At 47.6% G+C, this 27037-nt stretch overlaps 1 protein-coding gene across 1 annotated transcript in view; it reads right to left on the bottom strand.

The window, feature by feature from the left end:
* KATNIP (katanin interacting protein) overlaps nucleotides 1-27037 on the bottom strand; it is a 177381-nt gene that overhangs the window by 97849 nt on the left and 52495 nt on the right. The window contains exons 6-7 of the mRNA XM_052635696.1: nucleotides 21730-21997; nucleotides 13580-13711 (exon numbers count right to left, since the gene is read on the bottom strand). Coding sequence (XP_052491656.1) covers nucleotides 13580-13711; nucleotides 21730-21997 — 400 coding nt within the window. The remainder of the gene's footprint in view (nucleotides 1-13579; nucleotides 13712-21729; nucleotides 21998-27037) is intronic.

Consider the following 27037-nt stretch of genomic DNA (forward strand, 5'->3'; position numbering starts at 1 on the left):
TTGGTCTGAGGAAATGGATGATGGGGTTGCTCTTGGTTGAGCTGGGAAGGGCTGTGGGAGGAGCAGGTTTGGAAGAGAAGAGCAAGGGCATCTTGGAACCAAGAGATGTGACTGGCATCAGGGTGGAGCTGTCCAGTTGGGCTGTACACACACATGAGTGTGAAGTTTGGGAGGGTGGTCTGGGCTGGAGACGTGAATTCAACATAGGCAACTGGATGGCACCACTTAACAATAGTCTCCAGACCTCCCTGGTGGCCTCGTGGTTAAGATTCCACCTGCCAATGCAGGGAACATGGGTTCGACCCCTGATCTGGGAAGATCCCACACACTAAAGAGTAACTAAGCCTGTGTACCACAACTACTGAGCCTGCGTGCCTAGAGCCCACGCTCTGCAACAGGAGAAGCCGCCACAATGAGTGAAGCCTGTGCACTGCAGTGAAGACTAACCCCTGCTTCCCGAGACTCAAGGGCAGAAACGAAGGCTCAGTGCAGCCAAAACAAGCAAACAAAAAATCCACAGAGAAACAAACAATAGTATCAAGGATTGACATTAACGCTGCCTTATAACCAAATAACTGGGAATTAACGTCTATGAATTCTCTGGGGTTTTGTTGTTGTTCGGTCACTAAGTCGTGTCCGACTCTTTGCGACCCCATGAACTGCAGCACACCAGACTTTCCAGTCCTTCAACATCTCTCAGAGTTTGCTCAAACTCAGGTGCATTGAGTCCGTGATGCCATCCAACCATGTCATCCTCTGCCGTCCCCTTCTCCTCCTGCCTTCAATCTTCCCCAGAGTCTTTTCCAATGAGTCGGCCCTTTGCATCAGGTGGCCAAAGTACTGGAGCTTCACCTTCAGCATCAGTCCTTCTCATGAATATTCAGGGTTGATTTCCTTTAGGATTGACTGCTTTGATCTCCTTGCAGTCCAAGGGACTCTCAAGAGTCTTCTCCAACACCACAGTCCAAAAGCATCAATTCTTTGGTGCTCAGTCTTCTTGATGGTCCAACTCTCACATCAGTACATGACCAGTGGAAAAACCATACTTTGACTATATGGACTATCTATATATATCTGGTCTGGTGCAAAGACTTGTTAAAAAACCAGCAGCCTTCAATCCCCACGACCTCAGTAAACAGGCACCCACGGTTATCAAAGATTCAGCTGGAGCCCTTTACCCTCCTGCTATGTTCTATTAGATTTTGCATCTAAGTGAGAGTTCAAGTAGCAACATCAAGAATGGCTTTGGCTGGAGAGGGAAAGAAACACACAGCAGCTCTACTGGGGTGGCTTCCAGGATAGCCAGATACTGGGCTGACGGAAAAGGTGCGGCACGTGTGTGCTTATCCAGTCATGCCTGACTCTTGTGACCCCATGGACTGTAGCCCAACAGGCTCCTCTGTCCATGGGATTCTCCAGGCAAGAATACTGGAGTGGGTTGCCATTGGGCTGATGGAAAAACTAAGCTAAAAGGAAGGGACACCAATTTCTACCAGGCATCCAGTAGAGGGGCTTTGAAGGTCAATGTCCGGCGACTAAGGCAGGCACTCTGAGTAACTGAGACTGAATTTGGGGGGTGGGGGAAGAAGGAGGGAGTGAGGAAGATGGGGGAGGAACAGCTGAGCCACCACCAAGCTCCAGCCAACACCTACCAGATAGATAGTGCTGTGCTTCTAGTGCCAACTTTTTTTCCAAAGAAAAGCTAGAATCTGAAAGGAAAAGCTAGAATATGAAGTGACAGAGGGTGAGATGGCTGGAAGGCATCACCGACTCGATGGACATGAGTTTGAGCAAGTTCCGGGAGCTAGTGATGGATAGGGAAGCCTGGCATGCTATAGTCCATGGGGTCGCAAAGAGTCAGACACGACTGAGCAACCAAACTGAACCCTAAATTGTATTTGTTCATAAAGTACTCCAGTTTTTAGGAAACATGAAAGCCAACAGAACTCAAGGGCTGGTCTGGTACAGGTCATGGCAAGTCCAAGCTACTCCCCCAGGCAAGTCACGGGCACCCACAGGAACCTTTGTGGGCCTTCGGGTGGCAGGCTGGCCTGGGTGATAGCGGCGGTGGGTCATTCTGACTGTGATGGACCCTCGCCGTGGCTCCAGTGCTGCCCCTGGGGACAGACGGTAAGCACTGCTGGCCACGTGACCTGGGGATTCCGGTCTCTCTGGTCAAGGCTGCTTTAACTGTTTTCCTTTCTTATCAGCTACTCGGCCTGCTCTGCCCCTCGAGGGATAAGCAGGTGAGAGCTGGAAGGAGCTGATTCAACAAGCTGATGAATGTGGGGACCCTCATTGCTATGGAAACACGGTGGGTCCAGGGGGTGCGGTGAGGCCACTGGCATCTTCCTCACGCAGGTCCCTGAAGCAGCTGGGGGATGGAAAAGAGGGTGAAAGGAAGGCATGGGTGTGGGCTCCTCTGGAGCTGGAACTGAGGAATCCTGAAGCATCAATGCACCCTCACCCCAAGGGGAGCTGAAGCAGAAATGGGTTCCCCACACGGCACAGGCATTAATGCCATAGGCTCTCAACTGTCACTACACTGTGAGATGAGATGCTGGTCTGGGTGGGTGGGGGATACAGATGAGGGTGAACAGGCACACCCCATCCTCACAGACCTCCCAGTCACAGGGCAGAGACAGACATGAATCAGTACACAGGACACACCGGCAGGAGGTCACAGGTTCTGGGAGGAAAATCAAGCAGGGTCAAGGCCGGAGATGACAGCAGGGGAAGGAAACTATTCCAGACCCTCAGTCAAGAAAGGTGACATCTGAGTGGAGACTTGAAAGTGGTGAGCCTTGTGAATACCCAGATGGGGAGGCTCCTCCAGGCCAAGGGGGCAGCAGGTGCCAAGGCTGTGTGGTGGGCGGGGCTTGGCACACTGAGGAATGCCCCGGGGGCTGGGTTGGGGGAGCGAGGGGAAGTCTGGTGGGCAGCAGGGGTGGAGAGGTCTCAGCTGGGCTCTCATGGGACCCCGAGGCCACCTAAGCCTTAGAGGCCTCCTGCTATTCCAGGAGGCCATGCCTACCTGTTTAATGCTACACCCTGGTTCCCAGCGCGATTAATGGATGGAAAATGATTTCAACTCTGAACCTTGTCAATCTCAGTATCTGCGAATGTCGATAAAACATATTGTTCCCCCCACCATCTACAATAAACCAGACATGAGAAATTCAACGTCCCTTCAGATCCTAGAGAAGACCCCAGAAATAAAGGCTGAAGAGCTTGTGTACAGTTAAACAAACACATCAACACTCTGATCTAGGGGTACAAACCCCAGTGTCAGTGTGAGATTCTGGCAGCACAAGGATAAGGAGAACCTGGGCGATTTCATAAGTTCCTTCTTTTCTCTTTTTGGATGTTTGTGAATTTTTCTTATTAACCTTTTTATTTTGTACTGAAGTATAGCCAATGATGGAATAGGAAATGGCAGCCTACTCCAGTATTCTTGCCTGGAAAATCCCATGGGCAGAAGAATCTGCCAGGCTACAGTCCACAGGGCCACAAAGAATCAGACATGACTGAGCGACTGAACACACACACACACACACACACACACACACACACACACACAGAGCCAATGAACAGTGTTGTGATCCTTCCAGCTGGACATCAAAGGGGCTGAGCCATACATAACACAAGTATCCATTCTCCTGTAAGCTCCTTCTGCATTTCCTGCTTAGAACACTTACAAAGTCAGTCAAAAAAGAGGCGCTACGTGCCTTTTTATTACCACTACATGGGACTTCCCAGGTTGTTCAGAAGGTAAAGAATCCGCCTGCAATGTGGGAGACCCGGGTTCGATCCCTGGGTTGGGAAGATCCCCTGGAGTAGGAAATGGCAACCCGCTCCAGTGTTCTTGCCTGGAAATTTCCATGGACAGAGGAGCCTGGCAGGCTGCAGTCCAAGAGGTCGCAAGAGTAGGATACAACTGAGCGAGCAAACCACCACCACCACGTGGGCAAAAGCCTCCTCCTCTTACATCTCAGTGACCTGGGGCTGGGGTGGAGCGGCACATCCAAGATAATTATCTGTGGCCTTACACTTGCCTCTTCTTGGGAAAGGATAATCAGGAAGGCATTTTCTTCATGCAGGACCCAGTTTCATCTGCACAAACCCTTCTGCCCTGAGTGTCTTTCATTTGGGAGGGAACGCTCCTGCGACAACATGGCTGTTGGGTCCTGCCTGTGCCCTTTGAGTCATATTATGCTAAGAAGATGCTTTTAAAAATTAAATCAGCCTTTCTCCCAGTGAAGGTCAATGCCGCAGCTCCACTACCCGAGTTCTCCCCACTCATGGCTGCCCAGAAATGTGCACACAGTGCCCGCGTCCTCCTGGTTCACACCCCCGCTGCCGGGCTGTGTAGACTGCATTTCCTCATTGCACACGAGGGTGCCACCTTTTTGACTTCATTGGAAGTTCCCCTTGCTCCTTTGGGGGAGCTGTTTCTGCACCGGCCTGAGCCCCATGTGAGGGTGGATTTATTTTCATCACAGCTGTGGAGAACAGTGGATTTATTCACACAATAGATCAGTGCCACCAGCGAAAGCCAAATGGTACATTTAAATTTATCCCAAAGCTGCTCTTTTCTGGTTGAAAACTACCCCTCTTCTGTGAACTGCACTTTCTCCTCGCTTCGCTAGAACTTGGCTTTCATCTCTGGAAACAAAAGAGCGTATCAACTGAGGAGATTTACCGTGAACGCAGCACATGTCACAAAGAAGACGTGAGATACGGGCTGTCCGGTTGGCTCTCCAGCCAGGCAGCTTCTCCCCACCCGCTGGCTGTGATTCAGTGATTCAGAGTCTTAGCAAAATGGCCCCTTCCCACAGGCAAGCGGTCTTTGAGGTCAGCCGGGAATCCGACGAAATGGCAAACATTACGTTTGAGAATCACACAGCTCTAGTATAGAGCTCATAGACCCGAAGCCCAATGGCTGAGGCAAGCCTGTACACTGTGTTGAGTGACTTTTGTAACTGGAAACAGATGTTAAGTTAAAATAAATTTTTAAAAAAGAGGAAATTCACGTGAAAATCGGGATTCCTGGCCTCTCTTGAAAAGTCATGTGATCTGACAGCCCGCACCGGCATGCCTACGTGGCAGCTATGCGGTGGGGAGCAGCGCCCCCTGCAGGCAGGGCATTGGCCCTCCAGTTTCCACAGTGGTGGCCACATGCCCCTCAGCCTGGCAACTGCGTGATGTGTGTGGTGAAAGGTTTGGGAAATGGCTAACTTAACCCCGTTCTGTCTTGAGCTGCCCACACTCCCTCTGAAATCCAACCAGGAGGGGGATGGGGGCTGCCTGCCGGGAGGACCGCTGACATCTGAGTGCTCCAGAGCCTCTGTGCATTTTAACCTGACTCACTGAGCATGCACACACAGCCTCATCCGTTAGCTGCTTCTTCCCATGGTTCAGCAGACTGTGACAAATGACCACAAACGACTCCCACATACAACATGCCATGTTGTGCTGTGACTCTCCCACACCCTCCATCAAGAGGTGAGTGCTTGCTCAGTTGCTTCAGTCATGTCCGACTCTGCAACCCTATGGACTGTAGCCCGCCAGGCTCCTCTGTCCATGGGGATTCTCCAGGCAAGAACACTGGAGTGGGTTGCCATGTCCTCCTCCAGGGGATCTTCCTGACCCAGGGATCAAACCTGGGTCTCTTAGGTCTCCTGCATTGGCGGGTGGGTTTTTTACCACGAGCACCACTTGGGAAGCCCCCCATCAAGAGGTAGCTGGAGCCTATTTCTCTAGCTGGGTTTAGCCTGGTGACTTCCTTTGGCCAACAGGTCCTTCACAGTCACAACTGAGCAGATCCTTTAAAAAGCACTTGCATGCTGAGGCGTGTCCTCTCTGGCTGCCTAGAGACCCCCAGGTGCTGGATAATGAGACCACATGGAGCAGAGACAAACTGTCCCAGCTGAGGTCCTCGGGCCAGGAGGCCTGCCAGACACTGTGAGTGAGGCCATGTGAGATCATCCAGCCCACTAGCTCACTATGGAACCAGCCAGTCCACCCGCAGCAATAATTAAAAGCATTGTTGCTTGCAGCCACTACAGCGTGGAGGGGATTGTCAGGCAGCAGGAGATAGCTGATACACCTGGCTTGTCAAAGCCTGTGCTCATCTCATCTCTAAAGCTTGTTTGGGGGCCTCTAGGGGCAGATGCTCTCTGCAGCCCTTAACAATCATCTTTCCGCTGCTGTCTCTTCGTGAGCTCAGGAATGCACATGATTTTTAATGATGTTCAAAGAAGGTGTCAGCCCCCATCTCCTCATCACTGACTAAGCAACTTCTACTCTTTCCTCTTGCATATTACAGTTCTTTGCTCTGTACCTGGCCTCTGAAGAATTTGTAGCAAAATGTCCTGTGTGGTTAATTTTTATATGAAATGAGCAGCAGTTGCTTTCAGGCTCCAGAGACAGGGACCTTCATGGCATCCATGTTTTCCTTCAGGGAACCACCCCTTCCCCAGCTTTTCAGTCCACATGGTTTGGAGGCAACTGCATCTACCCGCACTCCTGGCCCTGCCTGGGCCCACAAGAAAACAGGTGCCTCTCCCTGACTGTGGAGTTTAGAGATCAGTTCAGAAGAGAGCTGGTCCTTGGACTCTGCTGGGACTATTAGGACTATTAGGAAGAGGAGCTATCAGGGACCATCTCTAGGCCATGCTGAGACTATAGATGTGGTTCCCAAAGTGTGGTCCCTGGAACAGTAAAATCAGTATCACCTGGAACTTACTAAGAATCAAAACACTTATGTTCCACCCTAGATGCACTGAATTAGAAACTGGGGCAGGGTCCAAAAATGGGGTGTTAATTTGCTTATTTATCAAATAATTCTGATGCATGTTTAAGTCTGAGATGCACTGGATTAGAGGAGAGTAGAGCTAAGTGATAAAGAAACACCTTCCTGGTGATAGCATCATCTGAACACCTGGATCCCACCATGCCTGAAGCCAAACTCTAGTCCCAGACTTTTCAGATCTGTGAGCAATACATTTTCCCTTGTTGCTTCAGCCAGTTTGGGTTTCTGACCCTTGCTGTTAATCGTGAACACTGACACGTGTTATGAGACGCTGGACTTTGGCAGAATGGTCTTTCTGCAGCGGGTCTTCTTGACAGCAATGCTAACTGCAGGGCTGTCAGGTCTTCTAATTCACTCATGCTGAGGGGTGTTACTTTATTTCTACGTTGGCAGCTTGTCTGGGAAAAGTGGTTCAGATATATCACTTCCCTAAAGCACTCTGACACCTTGGACAGTAAACTTTCTACATTAAAGACTAATGTTCTCTCACCCGCAACAAGACAACAGGTCCTTTCCTGGAAGGCTATTTGATCGAGACCAAAGTAATCCAAGACATGAGGCCCTTTCATTAGAAGCAGGGATAATTATAGTGATAGAGGGGAATTAAACTCTTGTGGAGTTGCCTCATATGTACATTTAATTGACACAAATTCAATTTTATGACTTCGGCCACAGATAAAGGGACAAGGAGAGAAATAATTCTTTTAAGAGTGCAGGCCATAGGTTATACTTATGGTAATGGCTAGCTAGCTAGCTAATCCAGATCAACCCATCCCTGGAACACAAGCAGAAAACCTGGACCAAATAGTATTATGAAACTCTGTTTATAAAGAGAAATCTGTTTGAAGGCATGGGGAGTGAATAAGACTATGAAGGGTTACAGGCAGGAAATGAGAAACCCAGAGAGTTGAACTCAGCACCTGGGAAGTGCTTCCCCTCAAGGTGGTGCTGATTCTAAGAGCTGCTGCAAAGCTGAGGAACTGAACAGAGCTGGTGACAGACTTGGGGCTACAGTCTGAGAGTCAGGGTGACCCAGAAATAGTCAGGAGTGAAGGGCACAGCAGTATAAGCAAATCCAAATTACAGTTGACTACTGTAACAACAACAGTAATAATAATGATGATGTCTGGTGAGGTTTAATATTTACAGAGAATTAAAATGCATGACAATAAGCATTTAATTTTGGAGAGGGGTAAATGGAGTTAGACTTGTAAGGTCTCCACCAAATGAGAAGCAGTAAACTTGCTAATTTAAAGGAGACGCTAATAAGTCAAGAATGCATGTTGCAATCTCTGGTAATGACTAAAGGATAATAAAAGAATGTATAACTAACAAGCTAATAAAGAAAAAAGAGGGATAATATAAAGTAATCAGTTCAGAATAGGGCAAGAAAGGAGAGGAAAAGGAACATAAAAGAGGCGGAACAAATAAAAAAAACAATAAGATGGTAGATTTAAAATCAAATCTATCAGCAATTACATTAAATGTAAATGGACTAAATGTGCCCATTACAACACATAGATTGTTAGAGGATAAAAATAAAAACCAATTACATGTTGTTTACAAGAGATAAACCCCAGTGTAAGGATGCAGAAAGTTTGAAAATAAGAGGATGAAAAAGGATGCACCACATAGAAGATTAAAAAAAAAGAAAGACAACATACCACATAAACACTAACCAAAAGAAAGCCGGTTGACTTAAAGACAAAAGCATTTTTAGAGTAAAAAAGAGACAATACCTAGTGATAAAAGGTTCACTTCACCAGAAGACATAAAAAGGCTGATTTTGTATGCCCCTCACAAAAGACATCCCCCCACAAACAGAAAGTAAAGCATCTAAACAGTACAGATCTTTCCTGGAAGAGGGTAAGTGGGTTTGATTCTTCTGTCCTTGCAGCAAGTCAAGGTCCTGTGCCTCTGGAGGCAAGGACCTCCCAGGGACCTCAGCGTAATGCCAGTGCTTAAAAACACATTTTTTTCTACAACCCAGGCTCTAAACATATCCAACTGCTTCATCTGGGGCTCAGCCAAAAAGCTTTGGTCGTCCCCACCCTGGAGGAGCAACGACTCTCTTGGGCTTAAGGAAAGATAATATGTCTCTATGGGGGTTTCTAGATAGAGCTGCATATATGCTACACTTGGTCATCAGCTGGAGGGATTTCAAGGGCAGATTGGGCACCTGTGCCTCCTTGACCTTTGGAACCTCATCCGCGTGTGACATGTGGCTCCAATGGCATCCCGTTTCAGTGTGAGGGTTGTGCAACACAAGGGTTTTCAACTTTCTTTTCTTCAAATTCGGCTTCTGTAGGAGCATGCACTTTTATCAGATAAAGGCTGAGCTCCAAATCTGTTGAAAATGAGGATTCCACCACCTCAGTCCTCTTTAAGGGAGTCAATGGGACAAGCTAAGAACCACGTACCAGGGACAGCTGGTAATCCGATATTTATCAGATGGACACACTGTGTATGCGAAGGCACGCTTCTTTGCCACAATGGCCAGGAAGCTCACGGTCACGACTGTGACCCCACTTCAGGCATTCATTTATTTATCCCCTGGTGTCATCTTATTGTTCCTACTCTTGTTTTCCCTTTACCTTCATTTCCTTACATATTTGTTAAAATCTTCTTGCACTACCCAATTTGTTATGTCAGAACTTCCTGGAGAAAAGCAGATTATAAATAATTAATGAAGCTCCACTTCTCAAAATGCTACACATCAAGGTATGTGTTACCTGTTGACTTGTTGAAAACAAACCCCTAGGACCTGTGGATGTCACCTTATTTGGAAATAGTGTCTTTGCTGATGACCAGGTTAAGATGAGGTCGTTGGGGTGGGCCTCAATTGAACATGACTGGTGTCCTTATAAAAAAGAGTAAACTTGAACCTAGAGACAGATATGTACATAGGAAAGCACCAGGTGAATGTTGGAATTATGTTGTCACAAAGCAAGGAACTATCAGAAGGTAGAGAGGTGCCTGGAGCAGATTCATCCCTAGTGCTTTCAGAAGGAACATGGTCCTGCTGACACCTTGATTTTGGACTTCCCAACCTCCAGAAATAGGATAATAACTGTCTATTGTGTAAACCAATTAGCTCTTGGTACTTTGTCACAACAGCCTAGGAAACTAATACAGTATTCAAAATGACTTTACTTGATACGTGATTTAACTTTAAAAATAATAACAGTTAGGGGACTTCCCTGGTGGTCCAGTGGTTGAGAATCCACCTTCCAATGCAGGGGACACAGGGTCAAGCCCTGATTAGGGAACTAAGATCCCACATGCCGCGGGGAATTAAGCCTGCATGCCACAACTAAGAAATAAGGCAGCCAAATAAATAAGTAAATAAATATTTTAAAAATACTGTTATATATTTATATTACTGAATATTAGAAAAAATAGACCAAGTGACTCCAACCAGTGGGCTTTAGGTATGTCATTCTTTAGGACTAGGTGGGTGTATGTGTGTTATAAGCCAACAGCAGTTTAGTTGGCACCTGAGGGGCCATGCGATAGAGTGATTAGGGACAGATACTCGGCAGCCAGGTTTTTAAGATTCCTTAACCTCTCTGTGCCTGGGTTTCCTCTGTATAATAGTATTGATTATAGCAGTACCTACTACACAGGGCTGTTTGGGTGGTTAAATGTAAGATTAACATATGTGGTACAAAACACAGCCTGGGAGCTGATTCAGGGGGTTTATAAGTGCTGGCTCTTCATTGTATTACCCAGAAATGTAAATATCTAGTGATCACAGCCCACACATAAAGGAGGGAGGTCCCAGCGAGCCCAGTAGGCAACCAGGAAGGGTGCTTGACCACCACCAGGCTGCTCCCACTCTATCAGGGCCTCTGGAAGGTTCCTACACCATGGTACACTACCTTTGGCTTCATTTCCCACCTTGTTCTGGAGAAATTTAAAAGCCGTTACAACTTTTCATGTGGAGCGAACACCAGCAGTACAGACTGGAGTCCTGGCGAGCTGAGCAGCAGTCAGTGGAGCCAGTCTGGGTGTAGAAGGAATGATGGCCCAGGAATCGTTACCCTCTCCACCAACTGACCTTCAACAAGGGCTTGCTTTGAGCCGGGTGCTCCTCTAAGCTGACTACCCATCCAGCCTTTTAATCCTTATAGTGACCCTCAGGGCAGAGTGCTCTTCTTTAAAAAAAAAAAAAAATATATATATATATATATATATATATATATATATATATATATATATATATATATATAATTCATTTATTTAGGCTGAACTGGGCCTTTATTGCTCCAAGGGCTTTTCTCTAGTTGCCGTGAGTGTGGGCTTCTCTCTAGGTGTGGTGTCCAGGCTTCTCATTGGGTAGCTTCTCTTGTTGTGGAGATTAGTTGCTCCCAGGCATATGGAATCTTCCCAGATTAAGGGTTCAACCCATATCTCCTGCACTGGCAGGCAGATTCTTTACCACTGAGCCACCAGGGAAGCCCCAGAGTGCTATTCTTAGCTCCATTAGAGAGATGGGCCAAGGAGGCCCAGAGAGGTTAAGTAACCTGCCCAAGGTCACAGAGCTGGTAGGCAGAAGGGCAGGATTTGTACCAGGTGGTCAGGTTGCAGAGTCTGCCAGGTCTATCTTCTGCCAGGGTTGCTGGGCTGGTGGGCTGTCGGCCCAGAGCTGCTGGTGGCCCTCTCACCACGTCTAAGAGCTTTTCTGAGAATGAAGGGCAAAAAGGAGAAAGCTAAGCCGGGAGGTGGGGAGAGGCAGACTGCTGACACATTTTAATCACTGGGCCCGGCTGCGCCCGTGATCACACCACCTTCGGAAGTTCAATGGCATGGATTGATGTAGATGCTTTCCCTTCAGTCCACTCTTTTTATCACTTGCTATCTAGAACGCCTTGTCTTGGACTTCCCTGGTGGTCCGGTGGTTAGGAATCTGCCAGCCAATGCGGGGGACATGGGTTTGATTCCTGGTCTGGGAAGATTCCACATGCTGCAGAGCAACTAAGCCCGAGAACCACAACTGCTGCAGCCCTCGAGCCCTAGAGCCTGTGCTTAGCAAGGAGAGAAACCACCACAGTGAGAAGCCTGTGCCCCGCAACCAGCCTGCACAGCAATGAAGACCCGGTGCAGCCAAAAATAAAAGTAAAAAAATTGAAAAAATAAAAAAAAGATAAAACATCTTGTCTTGTATTAGTATAGTGCTTTCTCCCAGTTGGGTGGGGTTTGATAAGGGTTAATCACCGAATGCCTGGGTGCCCCCTGTTCACAATCCCCTGGCCAGACCTCCAACCGTGACCCCCAGAGCCAGAGCTCTCAAGGGTCAACACAGCTCACACCCAGGACTGAAAGGAGGGTCCCTCATCCACCCTGGGATGGGGAGCAGGCTTCTGCTCACCCTTCCCCCCCCTCCCCCGCCCCCGGCCAAGTGGTGCTCCACTTGCCCAGGGACCTTGCTTGGTGATGAAGCCAGTTTTGGCTCCTTCCCTTTCCAGCCCTCTTCCAGGAACCACCTTCCAATTCGATGACTTGTTCTGGAATCCTTATCTCAGAGTCTGGTTCTGGGGAATCTAAACCAAGACAATATTCACATAGCAGGGAGCAAACGCTCAGTAAAGTGGAAGGACTGTGGCCCCTTCTTCTGCCTCCTACCATGCCTGAGCTGCTTGGAAAAGAGCTTCAAGCTTGGAGTGCACTGGTCCAGGCCTGGGTGGGGCTGGTGGTAAAGAATCCGCCTGCCAGTGCTAGAGATGCCTGGGTGGGGAAGACCCCCTGGAGGAGGGTATGGCAACCCACCAGTATTCTTGCCTGGAGAATTCCATGGACAGAGGAGCCTGGTGGGCTATAGTCCATGGAGTCTCAAAGAGTTGGACACGACTGAAGTGACTTAGCAGGCACACACATGTATATAAACTATATAATGTATATAAGTACGTTATAAGTAAACATATAGTAAATATAATAATTGCTTACAGTGGTGGCTGGCTCAAGGCAAGTGCTCAATCATTAGACACCCTGATTTCATTAAAAGGGTATCAGATGAATCTTTCACCATAAACTCCTTTGTACCTTTAGAATGTAGTATCATCTACAAGCATTGTTATCCATATAAAGTAAGAAAATTCATTTAAAAGTAAAAAGAAAAATAAAACAAACTTTCAATCATAACCACATCTTAGCTATAGACCCAGAAAGTAACTATGGCCATTAATTTTATGTGTCCACTCAACTGAGCCATGCAGAGTCCAGCTATTCAGTCAAAGCCAGTAGTCCTGCCTTGCCACAACTAGAGAAAGCCCGCACACAGCAACAAAGCCCCAGCACAACCAAAAATAATAAAATAAATTAACTAATTCTAAAGAAGTAAAAACATAAATTTCTCCCTATAAATATATATATATCCTACTGGTTCAGTTTCTCTGGAGACGTTTTTCTTTTTCAAAGTTTTTCTTTTTCTTTTTTAATGTGGACTATTTTAAAAGTCTGTATTGAATTTGCTACAATATTGCTTCTGTTGCGTGTTTTGATTTTTGGGGGGCCACAAGGCATATGGGATCTTAGTTCCCAGACCAGGAATAGAACCTGCACTCCCTGCCTTGGAAGGCAAAGTCTTAACCACTGGACCACCAGGAAAGTCCTTCTCTAGAGACCTTGACGAATGATCCATTTGCTAAAGATCAGCTCAGGCCTGGGGAAGGAGGGTGATGAAGCAAGGACTCCTCCTTGATGGCACCCGAATGAGAGTGATGCAAGCCCAGTGCCAAGCCCGATCATGGACCCCGGAACTCTTACTTGAGCACGCCCTGTCTTGATCCAGGAACATGGTCGGGGGCTGGGGACTCAGGTGTGGCTCAGGTTTGCTGGGAATGAAGACCTCAGCGTTGTCCTTCCGCTTAGCAGACAAATTCCTTTCCTTTTTGTTACCTGTAAAAAACACAATTGTTTATATGTCAAACACGGAGTGCCAGCAGAGATGGCACACTCTGCTCAGGCATCTGTTTACTTGTCTGTTCACTTATTCATTCAACAAATATTAATGGAACCCCTGCTCTGGCACCATGCTAGTTTGGAATTAGCGGTGTGAATAATGCAGACAACAAAATAAGTTTGCCGGTTTAAATAACAGCTAAAAAAATAAATAGTACAAAGAACTATGAAGGTTTGAACATGACTCAGGTTTGGGGAGGGGGCTTCCCAGTTGGTGCCATGGTAAAGAACCCGCCTGCCAATGCAGGGGATGCAAGAGATACGGGTTCAATCCCTGGATGGGGAAGATCCCCTGGAGAAGGAAGTGGCAACCCACTCCAGTGTTTTTGCCTGGAGAACTCCGTGGACAGAGGAGCCTGGTGGGGTCGCAAACATGACTGAGTGACTGAACATGAACACACGCACGCGAGTTTGGGGACAGTGGTTCTAGGGCTTTAGAACCAGCAGACGTTTAAGAACATGAGAAGACAGGGACTTTCCTGGTGGCCTGGTGGCTAAGACTCCACGCTGTCAATGCAGGGGACCCGGGTTCAATCCGCAGTCAGGAAACTAGATTCCACATGCCACAACTAAGAGTTCACAAGCCATAACGAAGAGCAGAGATCCTGAGTGCTGCAGCTAAGACCCAGCACAGCCAAATAAATAAATAGTAAACAAAGAAGAACGTGAGAGGACATGCTTGGGAAAGCAGTCCGGTGGGCAGCGAGGCAGGTGGCTAAATGGACTAAAGAGAAAAATCAGGGAGAAGAGTATAGTTCCTGGACTTGGGAACCCCCAACCTGGGAAGGCAGAAAGCCTCGGGAAGTTTCTGCTAAAATTCCGAGGAAATCCTGGGGTCTGTGATGGCCCAAAGGAGTGAAGCCCCAGAATCAAGGGCCTCGTGGGATTCTTGGCAGCTCAGGGTAGATAATGGGGACGTGGGTGAGGTCTATCTGATTTGCACTAACTTCTCTGCCATTCCCCCCTTGACTTTGTGAAGGGCATATGTTTCTCTACACTTTCTAAAGTGGCTGGTCCCTGGTTGTCCTGACACCCTGGACCCAAGGGCAGACCTGTGTGTGTGTGAGCCAGAACCCACCGTGTCCAATGAGACAAGACGAAGAAAGGAGAAGGGCCAATGCTCAAATGGAGACTGACTGCCCAAGTGCTGAAAATATGCTGCTGATGGTGAGAATGACTGCTAGCATATATTCAGTTCTCCTCCAGACGACCCGGCACTGGGTCAGGCCCTTGGCACACACTTTCTGGTGTACTTCCCTTGCCAGCCATCCTAGTGAGTGGAGGGTAGGCAGAATAATAGACCTCAAAATTGGCCACATCCTAATTCCCGGAAGCTGTGAATGTGTTAGGTGACAAAGCAAAGGGGAATTAACTGTGCTAATCAGCTGACCTTAAACTAGGGAGGTTATCCTGGATTATCCTGCTGGACACAATGTGATTACATGGGTCCTTAAAAGTGGGCTTCCCTTGTGGCTCAGATGGTAAAGAATCTGCCTGCAATGTAGGAGACTTGGGTTCGATCCCTGGATTGGGAAGATCCCCTGGAAGGAAAAGGCTACCCACTCCAGCATTCTGGCCTGGAGAATTCCATGGACTGTATAGTCCATGGGGTCACAAAGAGTCGGACACAACTGAGCAACTTTCACTCACTTCATTTAAAAGTGGAAGAGGGATGAAGTTTCAGCTGAGGATGATGAAAAAAATTCTGGTGAAAGACAGTGGTGATGGTTACATATAGTGTGAGTCTACTTCATGACACCAATTTGTGCTCTAAAAAACAGTGAAGAAGGGAGCGGGGGACATGGGTTCAGTACCTGGTCCGAGAAGATTCCACATGCCGCAGGGCAACTAAGCCCGTGGGCCACAAAAAGAGAAGCCGCCGCAACCAGAGAGTGGCCTCCGAATGCAGCAATGAAGACTCAGTGCAGCCAAAAGCAAATGAATACATTTTTTTAAATGGTGAAGAAGGTAAAAGAATAGAAATGTTATGTGTAGAATGCTACAATATTATATACAGAACGTTATAATAATAAAGAAAGGTTATGTATATTTTACCACAATGAAGCACACACAAGTGCAAAAGGGCTGCTGATGAGGAGGGTCAAAGGGACGTGTGACTAGAGAAGAAAGCCACAAAGAGGCAATGCTGCTAGCTTTGGAGGTGGAGGAAGGAGCCAGGAGCCAAGGTGCGCAGTAGCCTCCAGAAGCTGGAAAAGGCAAGGAAACAGGTTCTCCCCTGGAGCCTCCTGTTGACACTGTGATTTTAGCCCATCACACGTACAACCCACAGAACTATAAGATAATAAATTTGCATTGTTTTGCTCATTTGCTACAGCAGCCGTTGAAAACTGATACATACTATTGCAGACTAAGGCGCTGAGGTTCAGGTCATTTTTCCAAGGTCACAGAGCTAGGAAGTGATGGAATCAGGGTGTGAGCCCTCCCCTTAACCACTTTTGGCTTCCCTGGTGGCTCAGGTGGTAGAGAATCTGCCTGCAATGCAGGAGGTTCTGGTTTGATCCCTAGGTTGGGAAGATCCCCTGGGGAAGGAAATGGCTACCCATTCCAGTATTCTTGCACTGGAAATCCCATGGACAGAGGAGCCTGGCAGGCTACAGTCCAAGAGATCGCAAAGAGTCGAACACAACTGAGCAACTCAAAGCAACTTAACTGAGCGACTGCACACTTGCTTAACCACTTTATTGCCTTCCTACCGGCTCCCTCTTCTCCATAAGATGGCCCTCCGGCAGTTGCGGAGGTCTACCTTGGCCATCAGAAGGCTATACAAGGCTATTTCCTAGGGCACCAAAGGACCCAGCCTCTTGGTGCAGCCCTGGAACCCTCATGTCTTCATGGAAAGTAGGCTGGGACACTCGTGTTGCACCATGTTCCCGCCTGCCCCTCCCTCCTCTCCCAGGCTCACTCAGCTCCAGCCACATGCCCTTTCTCTGTCCTCAGGTACACCAAGCTCTTTCCCTGTTCAAACCCTTTATGCTTGCTGTTCCCTGGACCTGGAAGGCTGTTCCCGTGGCTGCCCCCTTCTCCTCATTCCTGATTTAAACATCACCTCCTCTGAGAAGGCTGTTCTCACCATTCCAGCTACCAGCATCCTTCTCTGACCCTGATTCCCCAGCCAGTGTCCTGTCTTATAACATTCACAACTTTCAAGACCATCGGGGTACCATTCTTTCCTCCTCCCTGAATTTCTAACCTGACCCTGACCCAACTCTCCCCTTTCCAGTTACTGGAAAAATAACTTCTGCCTTTCTCTGTGCCACTCACTCACTGCTCCTTGCTCACCAGGAGGATGACTAGGATGGGAGAGAGTGGGGGCAGGAAGCCATTGGGGCTTAGTCCTCCCCTCTGGGCAGGGGAGGGGGGCAAGGGTTGCCCTCAGGTCACATGGTCCCCTTCCAGATGCCATTAGCTTCTGGGGCCAGGGGTTTGTCTATAGCGGAGAGGCAGTACTGCCTACCCACCAATCCTTGGAAAGGTGATCATTGGCTCCTCATCTATCCCATGGCTATCTCTCATTTGTTTCACAACTTAGAAGGGGAAACAGAGGGGCCTGGGGTTACTTACAGGATTCTCAAAGCCCAGTCACCACTTTGTAATCTCACCTGGTTTATTTATTTAGCCTTAGGCAGGAGGAGAAAGGGATGACAGAGGATGAGATGGTTGGATGGCATCACTGACTTGATGGACATGAATTTGAACAAGCTCCAGGAGTTGGTGAGGGACAGGGAAGCCTGGTGTCTATGCAGTCCATGGGGTCTCAAAGAGTCGGACACGACTGAACAACTGAACTGAACTGAACTGAACTGGAAGGTTAACAGTACAGGCTCTGGGCTCAGACTGCCGCAGATTCACTTCTGCTCTGCTCCTTCCTGGCTTTGTGACCTTGGATGAGTTATTTGACATCTCTGTGCTTCCTTCTCCCCATCGGCAAAAAAGTGCAATGACAAGACTTTCCTTGGGTTTGTGGTGAGGATTGAATGAGGGATTATATGTAAAGCCATTGGAACAGTGGTTGGCTCATATCAGTAACAACTCAGTGTTGGCAGGTGTTATCATTTATCTGGTTATGTGCTTATTGTCAGGGTTCCCAGATGATACTAGCGATAAAGAACCCGCCTGCTAATGCAGGAGATGTAAGAGACACAGGTTTGATCCCTAGGTCAGGAAGATCCCCCAAAGGAGGGCATGGCAACCTACTCCAATATTCTTGCCTGGAGAATCCCCATGGATAGAAGAGCCCAGTGAGCTATAATCCATGGGGTTGCTAAGAGTCAGACATGACTAAGCAACTAAGCATGCACGCATGTTTATTGTCTGTTTTCTCTGCTAGGATTACGTGATGTAGGAGAATGACTGGGCTCGTCCTGTCCTGGCATAGTACCTGGGCCATGATACATGGCCAGGAGATGAATGAAGGAACAGCCCAGAACCAGGTACACCTTTTCAGGTTACTGCTGACTGCTCTTGAGTAAATGCTCAGGAGTGGCTCAGAACTCCAATCCTATGCCAGAGTCTGGGGGGACCTTGTAACAGGCCTCCTGCCTGCTCCCCTCTGTGGGAGCCTCTCCCCTGCTGAAGCTAAGAAGCTGCAGATGAAAGCAGTGGCTGAGGGTGGCAGTAGGGGGCATGTGCCCTGCCCTCCACCCCCAGCAGACATCACCATGATCAATGTGGGGCCTGCCAAGCAATCTGTTAAAAAATGTAAAATGGCAAAAAGTGAAGTTCTCTCTTTCCGCTTATGGGAAAGTATCACTCTTAAGGGCTTCCCCAGCGGCTCAGCAGTAAAAGAATTGACCTGCAATGCAGGAGACCCAGGTTTGATCTCTGGGTCGGGAAGATCCCCTGGAGAAGGGAATGGCTACCCACTCCAGTATTCTTGCTGGCAAATCCCATGGACAGAGGAGCCTGGGGGTGGGGCTATAGTCCATGGGGTAGCAGAGTCAGGTATAACTTAGGGACTAAACAACAATGACTCTTAAACTGCCTGGGGTCCAACTGCTCTCCTTCAATGACCTGGTCTTTCATACCTGGAAGTGAATGTCATGCTCACACCACATCCCCCACTTCCAGGACAGGGGCCCAGTCAATCTCTTCACAGCCTTTCCCTCCTTCTGTCCCCTTGGAGGAAATACAGCCACAGCAAGGATGCAGCCCCAGTGGGTCTCGCTCAGAAGTGCATCAACACTCCCCTGATCACCAGATGCTTTAGCAGGGTGGCATGAAAGTGTCAGTTGCTCAGCTGTGTCTGCCTCTTTGCGACCCCATGGACTGTAGCCCAGCAGGCTCTTCTGTCCATGGATTTCTCCAGGCCAGAAGTGGAGTGGGTTTCCATTTCCTCCTCCAAGGGAACTTCCTGACACAGAGATTGAACCCAGGTCTCCTGCATTGCAGGCAGATTCTTTACTGTCTGAGCTACCCAGCAGGTGGGGTTGGGGCATGGGTGGGCTGAGGGGGCAAAAGTCTTTGCTTTACTTGACAAAGATCCCGGAATGACTTGAATGTGCCAGGTGAGGGCTGCATGCTGGAGCTGCAATGGAGGGGACGAGCTGGACTGTGCCCTGGTGGTGGAGCTCACCACCAGAGGGGAAGAAAGGCAACTGGGGGCAGGGAGACCAGGGCCAGATGATGCTACAGGAGCGGAGGAGGCAGCAACCTAGCTTGCTGGGATGGGAGTGTTAAGAAGGCTTCCTGGAGGAAGCAGCCTCTGGGAAAGGCAAGGAGCTGGGTTTCATGGGTCAGAGTGGAGAGGAAAGGAAAGGTAGTGATCTCTGTGGAGGGAACAGCCCAGCAAGGAGGAGAGAGCATGTCCAAGGGACAAATGTTCTCCTGTCTGCAGACCTCAACTGTGAGGTGTAGATTTTCCAGATCTGCCTGTTATTATGTCCCCTCCAAGACTCATATGGTCAAGTCCTAATCCCCAGCAACTCAGAATGTGACTGTGTTTGGAGATAGCATCTCTAGAGAGCTAGTTAAGGTATTAATAAAATGAGGCCTTTAGAGTAGGCACTAATCCAACATGACTGGTTTCCTTATAAGAAAAGGAGATAGGACCCAAGAACAGGGGACTTCCCTGGTGATCCAGTAGTTAGGATTCAGTGCTTCTAATGCAGGGGGCCCAGGTTCGATCCCTGGTCTGGGAACTAGAGTCTACATGTGGCAACTAAGAGTTTGCATGGTGCAACTAAAGATATTACATGCTCCAATGAAGACCCAGTGCAGCCAAATAAAAATAAATAAATAAGATAAGGTCATAGAAAAAAAAGAAAAAAGACACAGGAACACACAGAGGGAAGTCCAGGTAAGGACACAGGGAGAAAGTGGCCATCTGCAATCCAAGGATAGAAGCCACAGAAGACACCAAGTTTGCCGACACCCTAATCTTGGACTCCAAGCCTCCATAACTATGAAAAAATACATAACTGTGACTGTTGAAGCCACCTCTGGTCTGTGTACTTTGTTACAGCATCCTGAGCAGACCAGTGCGCTCACTGCCTGACTTCAAATACTCCCTTATTTCTTTTCTTTCGTTCACCCAGTTTTGGGGAAAATGAGCTCAGAACGGAGAGGGAGGAGGAAGCAGAGGCCATGCCAGCTGGGGATCAGAGACGAGGACTATTGTAGATGAGCCCCTCCCTGCCAAACCCATCGACTGTTTTGCTGACTTTACCTTCTAGGGTTTATTTTTTTTTTAAGAATTTTTTTTTTTTCATGTGGACCATTTGTAAAGTCTTTGTAGAATTTGTTACAATATTGCTTCTGTTTTATGTTTGTTTTTTGCTGCAAGGCATGTTGCATCTTAGCTCCCCGACCAAGGATCAGACTCACAACCCCGGCACTGGAAGGTGTAGTCTCAATCGCTGGGCTGCCAGGGATGTCCCTTCTAGGGTCTTTCCTGAAAAGCCTTCTCTAGTAGACCACTGCCATGGGTGCCCATCTGTTTTCCTTCTCCTTCAGATGCTCTTTGATTTTTTTCTTTGGAAACTCCTATCTCTCTCCATGTGGTCTGGGTGGTGATACTCATACCCTGAGTCCTGTTGGCTGGACCTGGCCAATCAGAGCCACAGTGACTAGTTCAGAGATGCCACCCCGTGTAGGTTCAGGAGCCAAGCCTAGGGATTTTCTAGAACTTTTAGGAAGAAAAATCCACTTTCTGATCAAGTTGCAAAGCCTGTGTCTCAATTCTGTGTCTATATGTGGAGAACCCATGTAAGGATGGTACCAAGATGAAAGAAGGCAGAGATAAGAGGAAGAAGGGGAGGGGAGGAGGGAGGAGGAGAAGAGATATGAGTCCTGCTATAGTCCTGGAAATAAACCCACAATACTCATTGGAAGGACTGATGCCGAAGTTGAAGCACCAATACTTTGACCACCTGATGCAAAGAACCGACTCATTGGAAAAGACCCTGATGCTGGGAAAGATTAAGAGTAGGAGGAGAAGAGAGTAACAGAGGATGAGACGGTTAGATCACATCACCAACTCAATGGACATGAATTTGAGCAAACTTCGGGAGATAGCAGAGGATAGAGGTGCCTGGCCTGCTACAATTCACGGGGTGGCAAAGAGTCCGACAAGGTTTAGCGACTGAATAACAGCAACAACACAGTCCTGGACTCCTCAGTTATCCAGGTCAATAAACAGTTCCTTTCGCTTAAGTCAGTTTCATCAGCCAGTTGGTGTGTAGATGCTGATAAACATCCTACAATGCGCAGGACAGCCCCCCACAACTATCTGCCAGACTTTATCATCTGGAATTTCAGGGTCATTTGTAAGCTTTTGGGAGCCTTCACCTTTGGCAATCAGCAGAGACCTGAACTGATATACACCCTGGCCTGTGAGACAGTCTACGCAAAGCTGAAAATCAAAGTACCGCTGGAAATTTAAGCCCTGCTATTAGAGACATCAAAGGCAAAGAAATGCCACATAAGACAGAGCTTACTTTTGGAAGTCGGGTTAAATTCCAGCACTATGAGGGTGTCTGGGCCCTGGGGAGGGCGTTCTTCTGTCTCCAGGTCCTCGGGAGCATCTTTCTGCACTGAGTCCCTTCGGGAAAAAGGGGAGTCATCTCTGGGACAGCCCACCAGCACCTGCTCCTCGGGCTCTGGCTCAGGGAGTACATCTTCTTCGATAGAGTCATACTCATCACTGGAACCGTCCTTTTCTTTCCTTTGTAGATTGACACTAAGTTCCAGGCTTTTTCTTAGCTCCTGCCAAAGTCAAGAAGAAAAGCAAAAAATGAAATATGTCCCTTTGAGGAAAAACGCCTTTGAAAATAGATCACAGGAATCAAAGAACTATTTCCATCAAACTAACATTTACTAAAGCCGTCTCAACCCATGTGTCATCCTCACTTTGAAGATGAGAAAATAAAGGGGCAACGAACAACTCCCTTCTGGACTGAGCAACATTTATAGTACTAATTGTGGTTTCACACGCTGAGGATGCCACTAAACTGTGTGTGTAACAATTTTGACGTGGGGGCTTGTTAAAACAGATTGTGGAGTCCCAGCCCCTGAGTTTCCAATCCAGTGGGCCTGGGTGGGGCCTGAGAACTTGCATTTCTAACAAGGTGATGCTGATGCTGCTGGTCCAGGGACCACACCTTGACTATGAAATCCCAAAGGTCTCCAAATGATGCTGATATTCCAGGTGGTAAAATGTCTGGCAGATGGTTGTGGGGGGCTGCCCTGTACACTGAAGGATGTTTAGAGGCACCTATAAACATTGTAACATTTAGTTCTCAACTATAGTGGCTTGATTTTTTTTTGTATGTGTTTCATCTCCATGAGACTGTGGATTTACAATCTTGAGACCAAGCATTAAGATCTATACTTATGGTGATCAGACAATTGATCCCTGAAGCCAAGATAATTTGGAAACAGAATAAGGGTACTCCTGCCTTTACACTGGGACAAAAGTATACCCTGGACTGTCTGGGGAAACCAGTGTGTTTTGTCAGTCTAGCTGTGCTCTCCCTGTAGCCTTTGTCATAATTAACATAGATGTGAGACCATGAGAAACAGTCAAGTTTACGGTTGACCATAAAGTTAAGAGCTGTGTGGCAGGCTGAATGATGGGGCTCCCCTGGTAGCTCAGCGGGTAAAGAATCCACCTGCAATGCAGGAGACCCCAGTTTGATTCCTGGGTCGGGAAGATCCCCTGGAGAAGGAATAGGCTACCCCCTCCAGCATTCTTACCTGGAGAATCCCATGGACAGAGGAGCCTGGCGGGCTACAGTCCATGCGGAGGCAAAAAGTTGGGCAAGACTGAGCGGCTATGCACAGCACAGCACAGCCTGGCTAATGACTCCCCGAAGACGTTGAAGTCCTGATCCCTGGGCCCAGCAAATTTGTGAGGGCTCATGAAGGGAGACCATATAGAAAACTTTGATCATCTTAGAGAAATCATCCTAAAAAGCCTGGTGATAGAAATATGGACATCAAAGATGTTGCTGGTGAGGGTTCAGGAAATAAGCAACATGTTATTGGGAACTAAAGGGCAGAAAATCTTGTTATGCGGCAGCAGAATCTTAGCCAAACTGTGTCCCATAGTTATGTGGAACTTTAAATGATACACTTGAATATTTAGCCGAAGAGAGTTCCAAGCAAAGAGTTAAAGATACAGTCTGGTCTCTTCTTGCCGCTTACAGTAAAATGCTAGAGGAAAGGGACAGACTGAGAAAAGAACTGTTCAGTAAAAAGGAAACTAGGATTTGATGATTTGGGAAGCTCTCAGCCTATCCAGATCACAAAAGATGCTAAAATTGGGAAATTCACGGTTAGAAAGGCCTGGGTATAAGTGGCTGTGGCTCAGATGGTAAAGAATCCACCTGCACTGCGGGAGACCTGGGTTCAATCCCTGGGTTGGAAAGATCCCCTGGAGAAGGGCATGGCAACCCACTCCAGTATTTTTGCCTGGAAAATCTCCATGGGCAGAGGAGCCTGGTGGGCTACAGTCAATGGGGTTGCAAACAGTTGGATGTCACTGAGTGACTGGAGGAAAAATGAAGGGTGTGGCTGGACAACCTTTGGCTAAAACCTCAGAAGGATCCACAGTTTAGAGTATTCAATAAAACTGAGGGTTCCTTGAAGAGATGAGACATGTGATTCATGAATCCCCTTAGACAGCTCAGTGGAAGCCAGGAACAGAGATAGGATTATCCAGGAAAGATCTGTGGTGGAGTCTCCTGTTCACTCTGTAGGAGTGAAGCCTAGAGACATACATAGGAAATTCACGTGGTTTTTGAGAATGTCATACCAGCAGAAACACTGCCAGCCTGGACTGAATGAGAGGGAGAAAGGAAAAAATTAAAGAAAGCTGTCAGACTCCCAAAATTCTACAGGCAGGAAACAGGTTGATAAAACTGTGTAGCTGCAAACACATGCTACCCTTCATGGAAAAGGAAGAATGACTCTCAGGGTGGAGCCATGGGTCCAGAGGGTGGAAACCTGGGCCACAGAGAATTATTCCCATGCCTTGAAACCTAATGGAGTTTGCCCAGTTGGATTTCAAAACTGCTTGGGTTTGGTGACTCTTTTTTTTGTTTGTTTTCCTTTAATTTTCTGTCTATTGCCATGAGAACATCTGTAATTGTAATCCTGTGCCTGAAGCACCACTGTATTTTGGAGCAGATAATTCATTTTCTAGTTTACAAGTTTACAGAGGGAGAGAAATTTTGTTCTAAGAAAAGTAACACTCATACTCTCACTCCTACACAATTTAGATGTAAATGATGAGATTTGAGAGTTCTGGAAGATGATACTTAGAAGATATTTTGGACTTAAGCTGGCACTATAATGGGTTGAGACTTTGGGGACCCTTCAGATAGATGGATGTATTTTGCATGTGGACATGAATCGTTCAGGGCCAGAGGGCAGACTGTTGTGGGCCCCAAAGATGTCCATGTTCTCATCCCCTGGATGATGAATGTCACCTTATGTGGCAAACAAACTTAGCAGATGTGATTAAGTTAATGATCTTGAGATGGGGAAGATTATCTTGGATATCTAGGGAGGGTCTATGTAATCCCAAGGGTCCTACTAAGAGGTGGCAGGAAGATCAGCATCAGAAGGAGAAGATATAAAGATGGAAGCAGAGGTTAGGAAGGAGAGAAGATGCTACACTGCTGGCCCAAAATGAAGAAAGGGAACAAGCCAAGGAATGTAGGTGGCCTCTAGAAGCTGGAAAAGGCAAGGGAATGGATTCTCCCCTAGAGCTTCTAGAAAGAACATAGGTCTGAGGATGTCTTGACTTTAGACCAGTGAAGCTGAACTTGGACTTCTGAGCTCTGTAACTTAAAGTAAACCACTAAGTTTGTGGTAAGCTGTTAACAACAACAATAGGAAACTTTTTTGGGGGGGAGGGGGGTGCCGTGCCATGAGGCTTGAGGGACCTTAGTTTCCCAATCACTTGGCCAGATGGTGGCCTGGTGGCCAGACAGTAAAGAATCCACCTGCAATGCAGGAGACCTGGGTTCCATCCCTGGAGAAAGGAATGGTTACCCACTTTAGTATTTTTGCCTGGAGAATTTCAGGGACAGAGGAGCCTGGTGGGCTTCAGTCCATGGGGTCAGGTTGCAAAGAGTTGTAAAGAGTTAGACGCTTTCACTTTTTTACAGTTTCCCAATCAGGGATCAAACCCAACCCCCGGGCAACGAAAGCACCAAGTCCTAACCATTGGACCACCAGGGAATTTCCCAGGACACTAATGCAGCTATTTGCCTGTTACACCTCTCTTCCTCCCACCCTGCCCAATGTCAAGTATCAGTGCTATTTATTGAACAAATAGAACACTGCCTGGTACATAGTAGATGGTTGACAAATATTTGCTGAATGACTAATTTATGCCAGTGACTGGGTAGGGGTGGAGAGCACCCACCTGCCTCGGAGGTGACATTAGTGATGTGATTCATGGCAAGTAACTTAACGTCCCTGATCTGCATTTTGATATCCCTAAAAAATGAGCTAAAAAATCCCAACCTCGCTGAACTGTTTTATTAAAGTAGTGATGTGATCTGTGGATGATTCTGCCCCCCAGGGGATATTTGGCAATGACTGGAGATGTTTTTGGTTGGAACTAGGGGAAGGGAGTGCTAGAGGCAACTGGTAGGTAAAGCTGCTAAACAGGGATGCCACTAAACATTCTAGAATGTACAGGACAGTTCCCACAACAAAGAATAATCTGGTCAAACGTCAGTGGTGGTGTGACTGGAAAAGCGTATGTGAAAGGGAGCACGTATTTACCAAAGGCATTTAGAAAGATAATAACAAGGTCTTCTAACTGAGTGTACTGACATGATCCATGCAACCCGCATGGATGCCAGACTGAGGTCGTGGCTTGTGTCTTCAAAGCCTGATTGTGGTGGGCAGTTGGAGGACAGAGTTACTGCTCCTCCACAGGGAAACATGAGTTCCTGGGTGGCCTGCTGTTTAACAGCAGAGGCACTGACTGTAAAGCAGTAATCCTTTACAGTGGAATAATGCTCTGCACTTTACAAAACAGTTTCAACTCCTTCTCTCATTTGATCCTCACAATAAGCCTGCAAGACAGGTGGGTGGGGTGAAAGTTACTCTAATGATAACATGAACTCCTGCTACAACAGGATGAGCGATTGGCTCCTGTTCTTAGCCCACTCTCCCCCCAATCTCAGATGGGGTCATCTTCAGTTTTATGTTCTGCCGAGGTGAAGGCAAGGCTGAGTGAGAAAACAGAGGGCAAACTCCTTGGGACTTCCCTGGTGGTCCAGTGGCAAAGACTTCCTGCTCCCAAATGCAGGGGGCCTGGGTTCCATCCCTGGTCAGGAACTAGATCCCACATGTTGGAACCAAGAGTCTGCATGATACAACTAAAAATCCCACATGCCACAATGAAGATCGAAGATCCCACGTACCACAACTAATACCCATGTACCGCAACTAAGACCCAGCACAGCCAAACACACAAATAAGTATTAAAAACAAACAAATAGTGGGCAACCCCTCTTTCTGCCTCCCTAGTGTTCTCATCCAGTTATGTGAGTCAAAATAATTAAATGGGTGCCAGCAAACTGGGAGATTCCTAGCTGGGAGACTGTGGCACCTTCCAGGAAATCTTGATCAGTCCCAGGGCCCAGAATCCTGCCTACTAATGTCTAAGGCCGAGGAGAGCCATCCATCATCCACCCCCAGTTCCAGGAAATATTTGGATGGGACGTTAGGACTGAGCTTCCCTGGTGGCTCCACCGGTAAAGAATCCACTTGCAGTGCAGG

Source organism: Budorcas taxicolor, chromosome 2, assembly GCF_023091745.1.
Source record: "Budorcas taxicolor isolate Tak-1 chromosome 2, Takin1.1, whole genome shotgun sequence".
Taxonomy (NCBI): domain Eukaryota; kingdom Metazoa; phylum Chordata; class Mammalia; order Artiodactyla; family Bovidae; genus Budorcas; species Budorcas taxicolor.